The sequence below is a fragment of the Canis lupus genome, chromosome 6 (assembly GCF_011100685.1).
Source record: "Canis lupus familiaris isolate Mischka breed German Shepherd chromosome 6, alternate assembly UU_Cfam_GSD_1.0, whole genome shotgun sequence".
NCBI lineage: Eukaryota > Metazoa > Chordata > Mammalia > Carnivora > Canidae > Canis > Canis lupus.
Genome location: NC_049227.1, coordinates 27,021,814 through 27,040,742, shown reverse-complemented (window position 1 = coordinate 27,040,742; position 18,929 = coordinate 27,021,814). Strand labels below are relative to the sequence as shown.

The 18,929-nt window shown below is 46.3% G+C and overlaps 1 protein-coding gene across 1 annotated transcript in view; it reads left to right on the top strand.

The window, feature by feature from the left end:
- Window positions 1-18,929, top strand: part of XYLT1 (xylosyltransferase 1) — a 304,358-nt gene that overhangs the window by 256,694 nt on the left and 28,735 nt on the right. The window contains 1 exon segment of the mRNA NM_001008718.1: window positions 5,348-5,428. Within this exon segment, the coding sequence (NP_001008718.1) occupies window positions 5,348-5,428 (81 nt within the window).

Below are 18,929 nucleotides of genomic sequence, written 5' to 3'. Positions count from 1 at the left end.
ACAGTTGACCACTCTCCATAGGCCCCTAGTGGTACAGGTGCTTTAGGAAGCACACAGACAAGGAGTCATTATTGCTTTTCACATGTAACAGGAAAGGAGAACATAAAAATTGTGGATCAGAGGCACTTGGGTGGCTCAGTCAGTTGAGTGTCAGCCTTCAGCCCAGCTCCATGATCCCAGGGTCTTGGGATCGAGTTCTGCAGCATGCTCCCTGCTTTGAGGAGAGCCTGCCTCCTCTCTCTTTCTCTCTCTCTCTCTCTCTCTCATAAATAAATAAATAAATAAATAAATAAATAAATAAATAAATAAATAAAATCTTAAAAATAGTACATCAGAATTCCTCATCTTCAGAAAGGGAAATTCTGGCACTTACTATGACATGGATTGCATCTCAAGAACATCATGCCAAGGGGAAAAAAAAGAGCTAGTCATAAAAAGGCAGATACAGTCCAGTCCCACTTGCCTGAGGTTCCTGGAGTTTGCCTCCTCCGTGAATTTATTCACAGAGGCAGGAAGTAGGATACTGGTTCCCAGGGGCCAGGGGCAGTGGGGACCCGGGGAGCTCTTGTTTACGGCCTTCAGAGGTTCAGTTTCAAGAGATGAAAAGTGTTCCGGAGATAGATGGTGGTGATGATTGCAGAACAGTATGAGGGTACTTCATACGACTGAACTGTACCCTTAGAAGTGGTTAAGATGGCAAATCTTTATGTTATGTGTATTTTACCGCCATTTAAGATTTGAAAAAACGTACATCAGATACTACAAATATGGTTGCATGGGGTAAAGCTAAAGTAGTGTTTCAATTCAATGTACATATGAAACAACTGTGCAGATGAGACGCTAGGGGAAGACGCAGGGGAAATTCAGCATATCCGGAGCTCAGATGGAAGGTGCCTCCACCCTCTCCAGCCCCGGCTTGCCCAGCGCCACAGTCCTCCCTCCATCTACTGCCATTCGTGCCTGTGTCTGCTGCTCATATAGCCCACCCACTGCACCCATGGAGGCTCCATCCGGTGCCCTCTGGGCTTTGCACATACCCGGCAGCATCAGGGGTCACAGTCCCGAATGCTGACATTCACAAAAACTCTTGTGCTTCACTTTTGATTTAGCAGTAGTCCTCAGTACCCCTGCCAGATTCTTCCCAGCATCCTATATCCAACCAGCGGGGGTTCTGGGTCACAGCCTAGGGGGGCAGGAGGGATGTAGAACAGCTCACTTGGTTCTGTGTGGGTGCTCTCCAAGTGGAAGCTGGGCCAGCCTCCTCTCCTCCTCATCCTGCCATGTGCTGCCAGCAAACAGGTTCAGTCATGACTGGGCTCCAGGGTACTGGAAGGGACCCGAGAGCTGGACCATGCCCCCTCGTCCTGCACATCCCTGTGGCCAGAGCTATTATGCATGTTAGACACACACGATGTTGAAGCGGCCCCCTGGGAGCCCCTTCTAACTCTAACACCAGCTGGGAGACTGTGGCCAAGTGCTTTCTAAGGGGCATTTCCCCAACCATGCTCTACAGGGACATCCCCTGGGTCTGACACTGAGCAAGCTTTCAAAGTTCAAATCTGGTTGGGTCATTATACTGCTGTCTCCAGATCGAAATGTCTTAAGCTTCCGATATTCAAGATGGCAATAATAATACCATTAAATAACAGCTAACATTTATCAAGGGCTTACCACATGCCCGCTGCTACTGCCCTGGTCTTACCGGCGTGACTTTATTTAATAAGCCCCACACCTGAGGCTTACCAAGATGAAAGCAACTTGCTGGAAGTCTAGGCTTTCAGGAATAGGCCTTGGGGAGAAGATGAAGAAGGAAAGAGGAAGAGAATTAACTATCTTATTCATCCCTCACTAAAAGCAGCTCTTCTTAAACTTTAAAGGGCACAAGCATCCCCTGGGAATCTCGTTAAAAAGTGGATTTTGACTCAGTAGGTCTTGGGCAGAGCCTGAGATACAGCATTTCTGTTTTTTCCTTTTTCTTTTGAGATTTATTTATTTATTTGAGAGAGAGAAAGAGGGCAAGCGTGGGCAGGGGTAGGGGCAGAGGGAGAGGGAGAAAGAGAAGCAGACTCCCCCCTGAGCAAGGAGCCCCCAACAATGTGGGGCTCGATCCCAGGACCCTGAGATCATGACCTGAGCTGAAATCAAGATTCAGAAGCTCAACCGTGCTACCCAGGCACCCCTGATGCTGTTTGTCCAAAGATCAGGCTCTGCTAATAGGGAGGCATCAGAGCACCTCCACCTGGGATGGGGCTCGTGCATTCATTCATTCCCTCACTCATTCATTCATTTTTGTTTTACACTCAGCAGTGGCTTCTCTGAGCCTCAGTCACCCATCTGCAAAATAGGAATGAAACTCGCATCTCATAAAGTCTTTATAAATATTAAATGCAATAAAACGTGGCAAAAGTCTGCCTCAGGGTCTCGGGCAAGGTGAACATTTCATAAACGGTCATGGTTCGAGAGCTGTTTTTATCAGTTCTTTTCTTTGATTCATGCCAACAGAGATTTTCACACGGTTCCGGTAAGTTTATTTATATAACAGCAAATTTATTTATTGAAATAAATCCCCTTTATCAAAATGAAGCATGTATTTTAACATTTACGTATTTACATATTTCCGCAACGACATCCCAAGTGGCTCTGAAGGCTGCCAATGATGGGCTCAGAGTCACCACCCTGAGTCAGAGGAACAGGCGTGATTGAAGAAGCATGTCTTCTAATCATTTCCACGAAAGGCGGAAGGAAATTGTAGAGGCAGGCACAGGTGACGAGCTGTGGGAGCCACTTGGCAAATGACTCCACCAGAAAGGAGGAGTGAGAAGTGGGTGTGGTGGGGAGAGAGAGATTGGCTGGAACTGGGTAAGATGTCAGCAGATTGCAAGCTGTTAATTATCCAAGGAGAACTAAATATTATGTAGGCAATTATAGACAGGCCACTATAAGCAATAATAGGAAAACATGGGCCCCAGCCGAATTGCGAATGTGTGTCCTCTTGAAGAAAGGCTGGGGAGATGGGTTTTAGCATGCTGATCAGGCTTTCTACTGGGAGGGAGAGCGAGAGCGAGGGGGCCAGGGGCCCCCAGGGAGGGGGACACAGGGGTCCCCTCGCCCGCCAGTCCAGCCAAGCCAGGCACACAGCGCTTTGCTTTGAAAGGCAGCTTCACCCCCGGCTCTGGGCCTGGAATCCGCAGCCCCCCTCCCTGGGCGCAACCCCCCCCCCCCCCCGCCAAGATGTCATCTTTTGAGACGATTTCATGTGGAAGCATCGCTAAGTAAATTCGCTAAATGCCTATTCATCCCCATCAGATGGGGACTCGGTGAAGCAGTAAATGTGAAAATGGCCCCAGCTCAGGGCCCTGAAAGGCGCTTTCTGGGGTTGCCAAATGGAGCTGCGGCCGCTGACCCTGGGAGGCCTGAGGCTTCGCGCGCCGCCCCGGCCTGGCCCCTCCAATCCTCCCCCTGAGGCCGCTCAGAGGCCCTGTTTATTATTCCTGCTGCCAGGGACCCATTCAGAGGTTAACTTGTCCCCGTATTCATCAGGACGACAATAATGAACTGTCGCAGAGTGGCGAGGGGTTGGTAAATAGGAACTGCTAAGACGCGGAGATGGAATGGGCCTCTCTATGATTTGGAAAGAGACATCGCTTGCATTTTTTTTCTAACGGGCTGATCTCATTCCCACCTCTCCCAGCAACTTCAAGAGGCCCTCTGCCCACAGCTGCCCAGAACTTGGTATGAGGCGCGCGTGGGCTTTACCTTGCAGCGTGCGGGCAGGGTTGTCTGCACAGGAGGTGCACCGTTTTGCAGACACACGTGGGGTTAGCCTTTTGTCTGCGTCCCTAGGATCCATCTCTGTGCACGTCGGCCGGGCTTGGCTTGCTGCGGATGTACTGGGTCTGCCTCAACGCAGACGCGGGCTTTCTCTGCCACCACTAGAATGGCTCCCAACAAAGCGGTGTTGATCTCAGTAGTAGGATGGGACATCAGCCGTGCTCATTTTCACTGCAGCGTCTCCTAACTGCTTGATGCCCCCTCCACCGGAATTAGGAGTTAGTCAACATGAGTCACCCAATCACAGAACAGGGGCTTGCAGTGGCGTGGCGCGGGGAGTTGCAGGGAACTGGAAGAGGGATGGGGGGGGTCAGACCCAATTGTGGGAGGCGGAAGGAACAAAGTATCTTGCATTTATTGTGCACCTACTACATGCCCTTTAAATCCGCTCAGTTATCTGTTCATTATATAAGCACAGAGCCTACTCTCTGCTGGGCAGCCAGGGGAGTTCAGAGAAGGCCACCACCCGGAGGTTAAATTGCTCGCCCTTGGACGTGGAGCTGGGACCTGTCTCCAGACCTCTCTGCTTCTAGAGCCCAGGCATTGTTTTCTGAGGCACCCACCTGCCTCCCAAGGTCTGGTAGCCCCCATTCTGGTTCCAGGGCCGCCCTTCCTTTCCACTGTCTCCATCCTGTCTCCCACTTTGAAACAATGGTTTTTATTTTACTTCCTTAAGTAGAAATCCCAGGGCAGAGAGGCCTGATGATAAAGGAGCTGTCACTTCAGCACCATTTACCTGTTTGGGTTTATTCAGCAGAAGAGGCGACTGCATTTCTGGCAGATGGAGACCCGTGTGACTGCCTTTTAAAATACTGTCACAGCTGTATGCACAAGTTGATTAGCTGTGACTACACTGCCTGTGCCGAGATTGATGGCGATAAATTTGGGATAACAATGCTGGGAACGACGTCATCTGTTTGGATCATGCCACTTATTTTTCAAAGCGCTCTCAATCAGTAGCCCAGTGGCTATCGAGGACTGGGTGTTCATTCATCCAACAACCCTTCATGTAGCTCCTACTATGTGCCAGTGAGGAGCAAGTCCCACTAGGTTCTGTCCTTATGGAGCTTACATTGCAATATAAGCAAATTTAACATCCAGTAATGGAAACAGAGGCATGTGATAAAGGTGGGGGTGGGGGAGGCAGATGCTACTCTAGGTTGGGTGGCCAGAAAAGGCCTCTCTGAAGAGATGACATTTGGCAGGAGACCTGAATGACAATAGCATGCCAGACCTGGAAAGTACAAGGCAGAGTCTCCCAGGTACAGCAGGTGCAAAGGCCCTGAGGTTGCTAAGTACCTGGCATCAAGCTACACACCAATGATTTCATGTTTGCCAAGCCCAGCACTGGGCACTAGAGATTCTAGAACACCCAAGGCACCATGCTTATCCTTAAAGAGTTCACAGGTTATGGAATACAGAGGGTACAAACACACTGATGTTCCTTTTTAATATATGTGTGGTAAGTCCATAGTCTCTGGAGGACACTGACCTTCCTCTGGGTTTGTTTCCACAGGACGAATGACCAGCTCGTGGCATTTCTGTCCCGATACCGAGATATGAATTTCCTGAAGTCACATGGCCGGGACAACGCAAGGTCAGTACATCCTCCCCCTACCCTTGTGCAAGATGGAAATGAAGATCTGGGTGATCATTTTGGGCCTTCCTTCCAGGCTGGTTTGATGCAGCCAGAGGGAAACAGAGGGTGGGAGAAGGCTCAGGTTGGCCTCCGCCCCTTCCATGTAAGACCTGAAGTGGTCTCTCCAGTTAGACAAGGACAGGGATCATAGGAAATGCGTCTCCTTGCGTGATAGCCTTATACACCTTTTTTCTGAGCACTTTCCTGAGTCCATTAGCTCATTACGGCAACCCTTTGAGGTAAGTAGGGCAGCCATTGTTAATCTCCACTTTATTGCTGGGAAGACTGAGGCCTATAGTTTAAATGATAGCCTCAGATCATTGGGGTCTACGATTTGGGGCCATCACTGGTCAGCCAGTCATTCAGCAGATATTTGCCCAGTGCCAAGCACATGCCAGGCACTCTTCTAAAGGTAAACAGGACAGAAATCCTCATTCTCATGGAATTTACCTCCTAGTAAGAAAAAGTGTCACTCCAGCACAGAGTTGACTCCCACCCTGTGCCCGCACCAGTGCCTCACTCTTGCTGCCCCAGACTTGAGTAGGGTTTTGAGGCACCAGAACCCCGATATGAGTCCATTGAGCCAAGCCAAATAGCTTTGAGCCAAGTCTATGGCTCTGTGGCCAGAGATCAGCTCTAGAAGGGATTCAGTCTCGAGCGCCCCCTGTAGGGGAGATCGCAGGATCGGCCTCGCCATCCCAATGGCAAACACCATTAAAAAAAAAAAAAAAAATTCCAACCCAGGATCACTCTGACATGCTAGAGACTTCTCTAGCCTTGAACTCAGACCATAACCTGGCAGCACATGGGATCATTTTAGTGCGTTCAAGTGTTTTGTTTGGGCCTGGCATTGTTTTTTTTTGTTGTTGTTGTTGTTGTTCTGCTTTCATTCAAGTGCTTCATTTGAAAATGAGTAGCCCCCTGTAAAAATAGCAATGTTTCCCATGAACATTCAGATTCCAGCTCATCTTAAAGACCCCAGTGTCCACTAACACTGGGCCTGAGTTTTCTCGTTGGAGGCTCTCACCTGGTTGGTAGACAGAGCCTGTGGTCCTCCAAGTCACCATGGTCCTCACCTGCCCACCCCCTTCCCTCCCCAGCCTCCACCGGCCTTTCGGTTTGCAATCTGTGCTTCATGGCTTCTCTCCCAGTGCTGACCAAGGCGTCATTTTGGCTAGCTCTGTAACTCAGTTAGCTTAGTTATCTGCAGCCCAGGGAGGGTCAAAAAGCAAGCAGTGAGCTTCATCTTCCCAGCTCCCAAGATGTAAACCCAGAATCCTTTGTTGTGTCATTTCCTAAATTTTAACTTTGATTTCATCCAGCTGTTTATAGACTGTGCCTGTCCTCCTGATGGCCTGCATTTTTTTATGTTTAAAAGGCGCCCCCAGCCTTGAAGATGCTCTGTAAATCAGCACAGATTCACATAAGCATGTTTCAACTGCAAAGCCTAGAGAGGCCTGAAGAGACACAAGAATGATGGCCATTGTTTGTTGTACCCTGCCCCACTGACCCTTTTCCTACAGGATCCAGTCTTAGAGCCACTCAATGCAAATATAAGAACTATTATCCCCATTTGTCAGGAGAAGGAAGGGAGTCTTTGGGAGACTACTGATTTTCCCAAAGAAATCAGACACAACTGGTAAGGGCTAGAATCCAAACCCTCCCAGTTCTATGGCCCCAAAGCCCAGGTAGAGCAAGGTGGAGCTGAACGAGATTCCATGCAGGTGTTAGTTATCAAAACTGGCCCAGATGTTGGTGTCTAGGCCCTTAGGTAGAAACTGAAGACCCTTCTTCCCCTGCCAGTAACCCCGTAATATGTGTTATGTACAAAGTTGTGTCATGAGAAAGGAGCACCCCATAACTTGATAGACTTGGGTCTAAATTACATCCACCCGAGTATTGTTCCAGGCTAGTCAGTATTTATTCTCTGCCCTCTATTTCTAGGCCCTGTGCTTGGGACTGTGGACAGCACAGGGGTTAAAATCATGAGCTTTGAGGTTGTGCCTCCTGGATTCAAGTCCTGCTCTGTAATGTGCTAGCTGCGTTGCATTAGACAGGTGGCTGAACTTCTCTGAGCCTAGACTGGTGGCTTAACCTCTCTGCGCCTGTTTCCTTATCTGCGTAATAGCTATATTAATAGACCTAGAGTCACAGGGTTGAGAGGATTCAGTGGATGCTGCATATAAAGCATGCAGCATTTAGGAAATGCCCTATGTGACGATGGTGATGATGAGGATGTTGACGTCCAAGGCCATGAGAAGCCTAGGACAAAAATATTGCTGAAAAAATAAATAGTGGTATTTGGGCCAAAGTTGTGCCTCTGATGTGTGAATACATTCTGTCTAGTTGATGTGCATCAGTAGTTGACAGGTAATACCCAAATGGCACAGGACACGATGAAGGGTCAGGCTAAGATGTTGATCACACCTCCTCCTAAAACTCAAGGCTCTCTGAACAGAAAAGCTCACGAGTTCCACTGCCCATGAATGAGCCCTTGGCTGGTTTTCTCTTGCTTAGATGGATGAAGGGCACTAATTCAGTATTAATTTCATAGTAAAATGAGTCATCACCTGCCACCCTCTCCTCCTGTCAGTGGAGGCCTTACCTGCTGCATGAGCCAACCTAGACAGTGCACATCTTCTCTTATCCCCGCCCCAGGGTGCAGAGCTGGCCACAGCTTTGGCTCCAGCCCCTGCGCACGTTGTGTTACAAAGCCACTCTTGGTGGCAGATGACAGAAACCCAGCTTAACCTAGACTAAGTAAAGGAAGCTAATGGAAAGAGAAAATTCATGTCTGACTTCACACAGGGCTGAATCAGTCACTTCAAATGATAGCATCAAGCCCAGACTCCATTAGTTTTTTTCTTTTCCTTTTGTGGGTTTGGTTTTTGTTTTGGTTTTGGGTTTTGTTTTGTTTTGTTTTGGCTGTTTAATTATTTACTATTATTCCTGGAGAGGGCTAGAGAGAAATAAATACATCAAATAGCCAAGTAGTTCAATGGCAGGATCTTTTTTCTTTTTCTTTTTTAATTGGGATATAATTGACATAACATTGTATTAGCTCCAGGTGTAAGACATAATGATTCGTTGTTTGTATATATTGCAAAATAATCACCCTAAGTCTAGTTATCATCCATCGCTGTGCAGTTACATTTTTTTCCTCGTGATGAGAACTTCTAAGATCTGCTTTCTTAGCAGCTTTCAAATATACAATACGGTATTTTCAACTGTATGTCACATCCCCAGGACGTGTGTATTTTACAGCTAGACATTTGTACTTTGTGACTACCTCCTTACCTTCTGTTGGTTCCAGTTTCCTTTGTGTTGGTTTGGTTTTCTGCCTCCAGATGGTGACCCTCTGCAACTTACTAGCTTCATTTTACAGATGGAAACAGAGAGGTTGAGTGACTTGCTTAAGCCCACACAGGATAGGGCAAGGACTCAAACCCAAGTCAGTGTGTCCCCAGAGCCCAAGCTTGCAAGCTGCAAGTGATGCAGCCTGTCTGTGTTCTGGGCCTGCCTTCCTGCAGTATACTAGGTGGCTTCAAGGTAGCCACTCTGCTTCTCTGGGCTTCATTGTCTCCCTTTGAAAAACAAAAGGGATGAACAAGTTGGTCTCCAGAGACCCTTCCCATTCTGATGCTCTGTGCTCTTGGACCAGCCCTTGTAAAAAACACTGCAACAAGGGCAAAGAGTTCGAAAGACCAAACAATGCAGAGGGGCCAAAGCAAGCGGTGAGATACAAAATAGGCCACGAGGTACCTCGTTTTTTAATTCCACATGGTTCCTAATTGCAGTGTTGACCTTCTGTGCCCATCTCCAGGCCTTGGCAGCCAATCTGGATTCCCAGCTCCAGCTGCAAAGAGATGGCATAAAGGCAAACGAATATTTTAATAGCTGCCAAATCGGTCCTGACTGTTCCTGTAATTAAATGAAGGGGAGTGTTGTATTCACCGTTTCTCCTTGCTCTCCTCCAAAAATAAAGTAACCAGATACAGCAAAAGACAGGCAGCACTGTTACTGTTCTCCCAGTGAGCCTCTGCAGCATGAACAGAAGCAGGTGACCTAAAGTCCACTGTGACCCTCAATGGACAGGTCCTAGCAGATGTCCCTCCACCCCGCTGGAACCCCTGGCTTCTGCTCAGTGGAGCAAGAGAGAAGTTTCCCAAATATCTGCAGCCTGGAGGTGGGGGGCCCCTGACATGCACCAGAAAGGGAAAATCCTTTCCATCTGCCAGAACAAGGCTTCCTCTGGGACTTTTCTTGCCTCGATCCACCTGGGCTGTCCGGCTGATTCGAGGAGCCCTTGGCTCTCAGGCTGAGCCCAGGAACACAGTATGGCACAGGGTAGGCACCCGACTGCTGGTGGCCTAGCACCTGCGTCAAAATGCTGCCGCTGTCATGTGACAGCCATAGGACTTTTACAAATGGCTTCAACTCTCCATGCTCCTGTCTCCTAGTCTTTATAAAATCCGAACAGGAGGTTCAGACTGTGGAGGACCAAGTGTCCTCCTTGGCCCCAGGAAGACCCCAAGCCAGGTGCTTTCCACCATGTCAGAGAGTTGCTTTTGCTGGCTCAAGGGTCCATGGCCAGTGGGCAGCAGGGTTGGAATTAGAACCTGCTTCACACTGACTTTCAATATGTGTGTTCATTTATCACACCCTGATTAGTGACCACATCAGAGAGGACCTGCAGTTTTATGTTCAGGGGTGCAGATGAAAGAACAAAATTCTAACTTTAATCAGAAGCATCGTTTAAATGCTTAGGGGTGGGAAGATCAGATCCTTTCCTACTTTGCAGGGTCAGCCTATCCCAAAGTGTATTCACGATCCATCAATGGTGTGCAAGATGGTTTCAGGGAGTTCATTAACAGGCATACAGGGAAAGTTAGGTATTGATCGTAAGCGTATCAATGAAAATTTATATAATTAATTTCATGATTTCATGGCTCTTATGCTTAGAATAAGGCCAAGTTTAAAAAAAAAACACAAACACAAAAAACAGTTGAAGCTATTTAAAGTTGACTTAGAGAAAAGTATTAAGGGAGCTTTCCTATAGGTGCTGCATAAAGGACCTGGCACGGAGAATCCAGGCCTGGATTCTAGATGTGTGACCTTGCCTGAGTTACATCACTCATCTGTGTGTCCGTTTCCTTGTCTGTAAAATGGGTACGATGCTAATAAGACCAACCTCCCAAGAGTTGTTATAAGAATTAAATGGATGAATATAGGGATAAGCATTTTAACTTAGAGATGTTGGTGGTCATGATGATGGAGAAAAATCTTGAAAATGGAATATAAATGATTGACATTTTGGAAGCATTTTCTATAATTCTTACAGAAACAACTAGCATTTGAAATGTACGAAAGCTAGACCCATAGGAAACTAAGAGGGGTCCCAGTTCCTAGATCAGAAGTGACATCAGCCAGTTTCTTCTTGTTCTCAGGTCTGTCCCCCCCTGCTCTAAGCAGCACTCCCCCATTGGGCACCAGAAGGGGAGCTAAAGAGCTTCAGCAGCTCCTTCTCTCTGACATTGAACTAATCTTCAGACCCAAAACTCCCTTGATACATAAACAGGCAACTGTTTAGCCAAAAGTTGGCAAATCCATTGAGAGTCTGGCCAAGAACCTCCTCCAAGCAAATCTGCTCTCAGGAGGCCCTTTGGTGCCAACTTGCTTATCAAGAGATGGGCTCTTTCCCCAGCTGTCTTGTAGCACTATGATTGATGCAAGGAGATAATTAATATCTCATTTCCAATGGGGAAAGCAAATTGCATTTCGCTTTTGCTTTTCTTCAATCCAACCAGTGAGTTTATCACTGTTTGCATGTTCACTTTATTTAATCCAATTATAGCAGCCACGTCAAAATAAAGCTTAGCATCACAGCAGCACCCACACAAACCAGTGGATGCATCTCCTTTCTCTGGCCTCCACATGCATTTTGAGGTCAGCTTGGGAACTTTGCTTTTTCTGAAACAATACACATCCAAGTTAGACAAAAGACGAGAAGAAAAGTCTGTTCTACCTCTGAGAGGCCGAGTTTGATTTTTATTTTCTTTTCTTTGCTTTTTCAGTTCCAAGTTTTCTATGAAGTAAGTGTGCATTGCGTTTATAAACAGAACCAAAGGCAGCAAACACTGTTTTTAAAAATGTGTGAAAAGTTGTAGTATGCTAGTTAGCCCTCATTGAACCTTTAGATTCTTGGAAGTACAAGCTGATGTGGGGACCTGAGCAGCATGAAGACCATGGGCCACCAAGTCAGCAAATTCTAGGTCCCAGGATTTGGGCCCCTGACTCTGCATCTCTTCTCAGGCTTCTTCTTTTTCCCCACCCTTGGATGTCAAACCCAAGTCAACTTTCTCCACACAAGACAGTAGTGAGAGACATGCGAAGAGTTTCCTGGGTGCCAGGGACTGTCCTAAATGCCTTACAGCAATTACTTCTTTCAAGTCTCAAAACTACCCTATGACATAAATGTCCTATCAGGCCCATTTTCCAGATGGGGACAATGAGGCAAGATAGATTAAACAGCACACCACTATTAAGTGGGAAAGAAGATGGGAATCCAGGAAGCCTGGCCCTAGGGTCTGCACTCCTAGCCACTGTACTATGTTGATCCCCTCAGCATGTTCATTGCGGAACTTCCCACCATGTCCAGTAGATGATACATTCCCTCCACTAATTAGGTCAGGATCAGCCTCTCCCGTGGTTGATCTACCAGAATGTGTCAGCAAAACTAACTATGTCCCTGTAGCTCTCACTCCATCCATCTTGGCCTCTTCCATTCATTGGGCTCTTGCATATACTAGATCGATCCCTTATAAAGCTCTTGTCCACAACTCCTCAGATGACCAATTCCTTCTCATCCTTCACACGGAGCTTAAATGCCACCTTCTCAGTGAGGCCTTTCCCAACAATCCTCATTAAAGACGCCCCTGTCTCTTTATTTTCTGTCTCTACCCTCTGAGTTTTTCTGTAGAACACTTACCGCAAACAGCTAATTACATGTTAATGTATTTTGTGGTTCTTTGTGTCTATTTACTTAGCTATTAGAGCAGGATTATAGCTGGGTGGCTAAGAGTGCGGAATCCAGAGCCTGATGGCTTAGGTTAGCATCCGACCTTTGCCCCTAACCAGCTGTATGACCTTGGGGAAATGACTTAGCCTCTCTGTGTCTCTGTTCCTTCATTTGTGAAATGAACCCTCAAAGGGTTGTGGTAAAGACTAAATGAGAGAATATGTATTAAGTGTAAGGAACAGAGTCCAGAAAGTAGCAAGTACTCAATAAATGGTAGGTGTTACTGCTGTATTTTCTCGCTCTCTGGAAGAGGAAAGAAGGGCAGGGATGGTGTCCATCTTATTCACCCCCATATTCTCCACACACATGCCGAGAGTATGGAAGATGCTCTCTAGAGCTGCCTAAGGAATGAATGCCCCAGGGATCCTTGTTCTTCCAGATACTGCAGAGTAGAGGCGTGATAATTGACTTCAGCCCAGGTCAGAAAGGGACAACAGCTCACCCCAGGCCTGAGAGAAAATGGCCAGCAGGGCCCCTTTAGAGCTGCCAGACTAGGTCCCACTGAGCTGGATTTTTGCTGACTTTTAGCATGGGAAGATGATGTATTACTGCTGTTTGGATGGAATTAGAAAGATGGACATGACACTTTGTCATTTCTACCACCAGAACCATGGGCATTGCTTACTGAAATAATCTGCATGGAGCACCTGGGGGGCTCTGTCGTTTGGGCTTCCAACCCTTGGTTTCGGCTCAGGTCATGATCTCAGGGTCATAGGATGGAGGCCTGCATTGTGCTCTACACCCAGCAGGGAGTCCACTTGAGATTCTCTCCCTCTGCCCCTCCCCCCAGAAATAAAAATAAATAAATCTTTAAAATCTCAGGAGATGAAAATCATTTGTGAGGCTTTGGGACTTCTGTCCTTGGTGCTGAAATGTTGTTGCGTTTGTTTTTTTTGTTTTTTTTTTTTTGTTTTTTTTTTTTTTTTTTTTGGACATAGAGATGTCATCATAGCTCTGGAGGTGCCCTACTCAAGCCTGTCTACCAGATTGCAGGAGAAAGAGGAGAGGAGATGTAAAATTTTTAAATTTGTAGCTTGATGAAGGAAAATTATTAAGCATCTTTGTGGAGCACTTACTATAGGTTAAGCTCTATGCTAAGTCCTTTATGTATATAATCTCATTTAAACTTCCGCACCAACTCCATGAAGTACGTGTTATGATCTCCATTTTCCACATGAGAAACAGTCATTGCATGTTTCAGGTCATTCAAGGTCAGTGGCCCACCCAGCCCTTGAGTCATGTAGTCCAAAGCTTATCCCCCACACTACATGGCTATCATGTGTCAGCACATTCACATAGCTGGCTGATTTTACACGCTGTGGGTTTTCATACTTGTTCCATGACTTTATTTTTTAACTAAAGTGTTTAGGTTGTACTTATGCTAAAGGAGTAATCTGGATTCAGTGACAGATCACTGGACAGGAAAGTGAAGAAGGGGAGACTTTTTCCTAGACTATATGACTTTGGATGTCTTTGAGTCATACATCCTTTCAATGCACTGGGTTTTTTTTTTCCAGTCTATAGAGTTAATTATATTAGCTGATTGCTAAGATTCCTTCTTACTCAAACACACTGCAAAATCTGAGAGGCAGAGTTCTTCCTTTTCGAACTCATTATAGGACAAGACGGTTCTGGAATAATTCCACACTCAATGAGTATGCCGAGATTGTAGCCAGGGAATTAACTGAATTGAGAGACTTCTTCATTGTCTGCCTTTTCTGAGATCAGTTTCAAAGGCTGCAGAAGCTTTCTTACCTGACCTCTTCACACACAGATAAGAATCAGGACCCCAGTCCCCTTCCATCCAATTTTCTTTGATGCTCAGCTGAGTAGAGCTTGGTCCCTGTGACATCTCAGTAGAATCATATTTAGTTATGACTTAGTTCGTATTGTGCCAGTCGAGAAAGTCTCTGGAAGGCAAACCGCCCATCCCTGAAAGCCTAGGAGGTAAAACCAAATGCAATTAATTCTGTTTGCCCTTAGATAGCCTGTTCTGAAGACAGAAGTCCTTGCGAGGTCTGGCAGACAGCCTCTTCCAAGACCAACCATGAGCCCTTTTCTCTCGGATTTCTCATTTCCACACAGTGCCTTTCTGAAGTAGTAGAAGTTTTCAGATCCTCTGTTGGGATCCTTTTACAATGACCCTGACAAATTGGGACAGAAGAAGAATGCAGAGTAGTTAAGAGTTTGCACTGTATTCATCCAGACCTGGATTCAAGTCTGGGACTGCTAGCTGTGTGACTCTGGGGGATGTACTTAGCCTTGTGATTCACTTCATTTGTCTGTTGAATGTACGTTAGAAGAGTCAGATACCTGGTTAGCTAAAGGCTGCTTCTTCCTGATTAAACAACTTCCCTTTATTCACTGGCTCAGTAAATATGTATTGAGCACCAGCTGTATGCTAGGTACTACTCTAGGCACTAAGGCTACAGCTGTGAACAAAAATAGGCAAAAAAACGAACAAAAACAAAAAACCCCTCTACTCTCTTGTCTTGCATCTAAAAAGGAAACAGCAAACTAAATAAATACCTCATATATGGTGATACAAAGTTCTAAATGCTGTGAAGGAAAACAAAGCACGACAGGGTGGTCAGGGATGTGAGGATATGGGGAGGGTGCCATCACTGTGCAAGAAGGAACTGATGATTGCTCGGTTGCTGGGCTGAGCAGTGCTTCCTGGACACTCAGCAAGGACCTTTATAAACCTCTTCTGTCACACTTGCACAGTGGATTCAGGAGGTTGTCAGCACAGCTGTCATGGAGCTCATCCTATAGATGAGGAACCTGGCATTCAGAGAGTCCAGGCAACCCCATATCTCACAGTCTTTGAAAGCAGAGGCAGCCTACATACCCAGGTCCTCTTTCTGTCTGGCCCTTAATCCCACCTGTTGACTCCAGTGCCCCTGCACAACCAAGTTATCTGGAAATGAAACTAGAGAGGAGAGTGTCATTGGTCGCCCTCTGTGTATTGGGCCCAGTGCTCCAATAAATCTGCACTCCACCCTTGACTGCTGAGCTGGCATTGAAGAGACACACCCAGGTGTTTGCCGATTTACCTTGATTTCCAGCCATCCCCTTTCCAAGTGATTGGCAAATGCACTGGGCAGAAAACAAAGTGCAGATCACTGGCCAAGCAGCTGATTCCTTTCCCCTGCTAGATCCCGAGACTCTGGGCCTCAGCCACCTTCTCCTATTCCACAACCCCTCTGAACCCAGGAACCGAGACCTGGGGGATTGTTTGTCTCTGTTTACTCATAATTAACCACAGCATGCATTTGCAGCTTATCAGTTTTCAAAAGCAGTAAATAGAGCAACCAATCTCCCACCCCATGAATTTTTCATTTTGGAGATTACTGCATAAATATTGTATTTGGATATTATGGTCTGGGGCATCACATTAAAATTGCAAGATGATGCTATTCTCCCACATAATGGAACATGAAATTAAAAGGCTGGTCTTTGGAAGGAAAACTTTTGCATGTCCTCACACCTATATTTCATTTCTTTCTCTCTCTGGGTTAGTCTTGGTTACCATGTAAGTTAACTAAAATTTAAAGTTTTAAGTCTAGTTAAGTGTCTGCGATTGGATATTATCATATAATTAGTACCAGCCAGGGCTGAGGTAGGATTTTATTTTCTTTAAACTCGGGGTCCCTTTAACGGACTAGTTTTAGGGCAGAGTTTTGTATCACTGGTATGATACGGTAAGTATATTGAAAAACCTTCAACAAATCACTCCCGGAGAGAACATGGCTTTGCTAACAGCTTGGATTTTGCCCTTGGGAACGTGTTAGGGAAAGAATAAGACCAGGATCTTTGGATACCTGGGTCTCCTGGTTGGCTTGTGTCTTCTGTGTGTCCTCAGAAAAGTCATCAGCCTTCTCCAGGATCCCAGGTATCTGTCTGGAATTCCTGCCCCACACCCTCTTTGTGGGTATAACAGAGTGACTTATAGAATGTCACAGCTGGAAAATGCCTGACAGTTACCTAACCCATGGTTATTAAGACTAGTGGACCATGAGCTGGATTCAGGCTAGGGATATGTTTTATTTAGACAGAAATACCTTTTTTTAAAAGGAATTTGAATGCTTTTCAAAAAAATGCTTTCTCTACTTCTTTGCTGACTTCACCTTTGTCTTATACCCAGCCTGGTTCAGACATTTCCATTATCCATCTGGCCCCTGTAGACATTTAAGTTTACAATCAACACCTAGCCCAACTTTATCATTTCAGCAGAACTAAGTCTGGCACCATCATCAGTGTTTTTATGACACTGTCCTCAGTTCTTTTAAGAATCCAGTGTATGACATCATCGTGCTCAATGAGTGACCAGTGTCTGGGGGCAGGTCCCCTGCTTACGCAGAAGAAAGTACTGGACTTATTAGTGAGATTTCATGCAGTTCCCTCCAATGGATGCAAGTGGATTTGGGAAGGGCCAGCAGAAGGGATTCTCTATAGAGTTCAGCATGTCTAACACAGTGGAACTGTCTCCAGATTTTGTACCCTGTAATGTGGCCATCACAATAGATCCTTCCTGAGTGGCACATGAGTGGCTTAGTTGGTTAAGTGTACAACTCTTGGTTTTAGGTCAAGTCATGAGATCAAGCCCCATGTCGGTCTCCAGGCTCAGCATAGTCTGCTTAAGAGTCTCTCCCTCCCTCTTCCTTTGTTCCTCCCTCTCCTTGCTCTCTCTCTCTCTCTCTCTCTCTCTCTCAAATAAGAAGGAAAAGTCGTTTTAAAAACTCGACCTTCCTGAGCCTTGCATTGTCCTAGGAACTGTGAGGAAAACAGAGAGAGAAATCCAAGGTCATTTCTAATGAGAGAAGTGTCTACCTAGGGGAAGTTAGGTAGTTGTAATCTGAAGACAGTGATGAGGTCCGCCATGGGAGGTGCAAAGACCTCCAGATACATGATGACGGATGCAGACTGGCTTAGAGGAAAAGGGCTATTTATGGTCACAGCCATGACTCCCTTGCTCTATCTGGGCCTGAGAACATTCACATCCATCCTGGTACTGCCAAAAGGTTAAATTGTTGAGGAATCTGTTAGTCAGGACTTCTTCAACTGTAAGTCACGGAATTCCACCTCAGAATGCCCTAAGCACATTACTAGTGAGTCTGGTGTTGAGTCAGACACTGGGATCCAGGGTCTCAAGCAAAGTCATGGAGACTTAATACCTCTCTCTCCCTCCCTTTCTCTCTCTCTCCACATCTCCACCCTTCCCCCTCTCTCCCTCCTTCCTTTCTGTTTACCTCCACTATCAAACAACTTTAATACTCATGGTGACAGGATGGCTGCCAGCAGCTCTAGGCTTACATTCTCCAAGCAAAAATGCCATGGAAGAGCTCTTCCTTCCTGGTAGATCCAGCAAAAAAAAATCCAAGGCCCAATCTCAGATTTACCTTCAGTTATACATGGATCCCTGAACCAATGATGGCAGCCGGGCAGATGAAATACTCTGACTGACCAGCCTGATCATGTTGCTGCCCCTGGTGATGGGTGTAGGATGCAAATCCAAGTTAACTGAGAGTCGAAGATAGATAACTGTCCAAGGAACAATCATGGTGTGGTTCCCAGAAAAATGAGGAGTGGATGCTGGGTTGACAGAAACACGGGATGAAGCCTTGAAAACATGCTCAGCGGAGGAAGCCAAACCCCAAGAGGCCACATACTGTATGATTGACTCTATATGAAATGTCCAGAATAAGTAAATCCATAGATACAGAAAGCAGATTGGTGGTTACCCAGGGGCCAGAAGACAGAGGGATGAAGGGAGTGAATGATTATTGGGGGTACTTAAATATTTTGAAACTATATAAAGGTGCCAATTGTACAGCATCACGAATGTACAAACGCCATTGAATTGTACACTTTAAAATAGTTGATTTTATGTTGTATGAGCTGGAGAAGTAGCAAGATCCCTGGGTCAGATCTCTAGACTCTTGGTTCCCAGAGAGTTAAGTAGCTTCTGACTAGCAGGAGCATCCTTCCATGTCCCTGCCCCACCCCAGGCCAGCACAGTGCCTGGCGCACAGTAGGTGTGAAAAATTTTTTTTAAGATTTTTATTTATTCATGAGAGAGAGAAAGAGAGAAAGGCAGAGACACAGGCAAAGGGAGAAGCAGGCTCCCCACGGGGAACTTGATGTGGGACTCGATCCCAGGATCCCGGGATCACTACCTGAGCCAAAGGCAAATGCTTAACCACTGAGCCACCCAGGGCCCCCAGGTATGAAATTAATACTAACTGCAGAGGAACTTAAGGATTCAGGCCAGAAGGTTTGGTCCTAGATATGCCCACCCTCCCAACACATCTGTTTTACCAGCTCTTTGATCTCTGGTTTCTGCATCTACAAAATAGGAAGTGCCAATTCTGCTCTGCC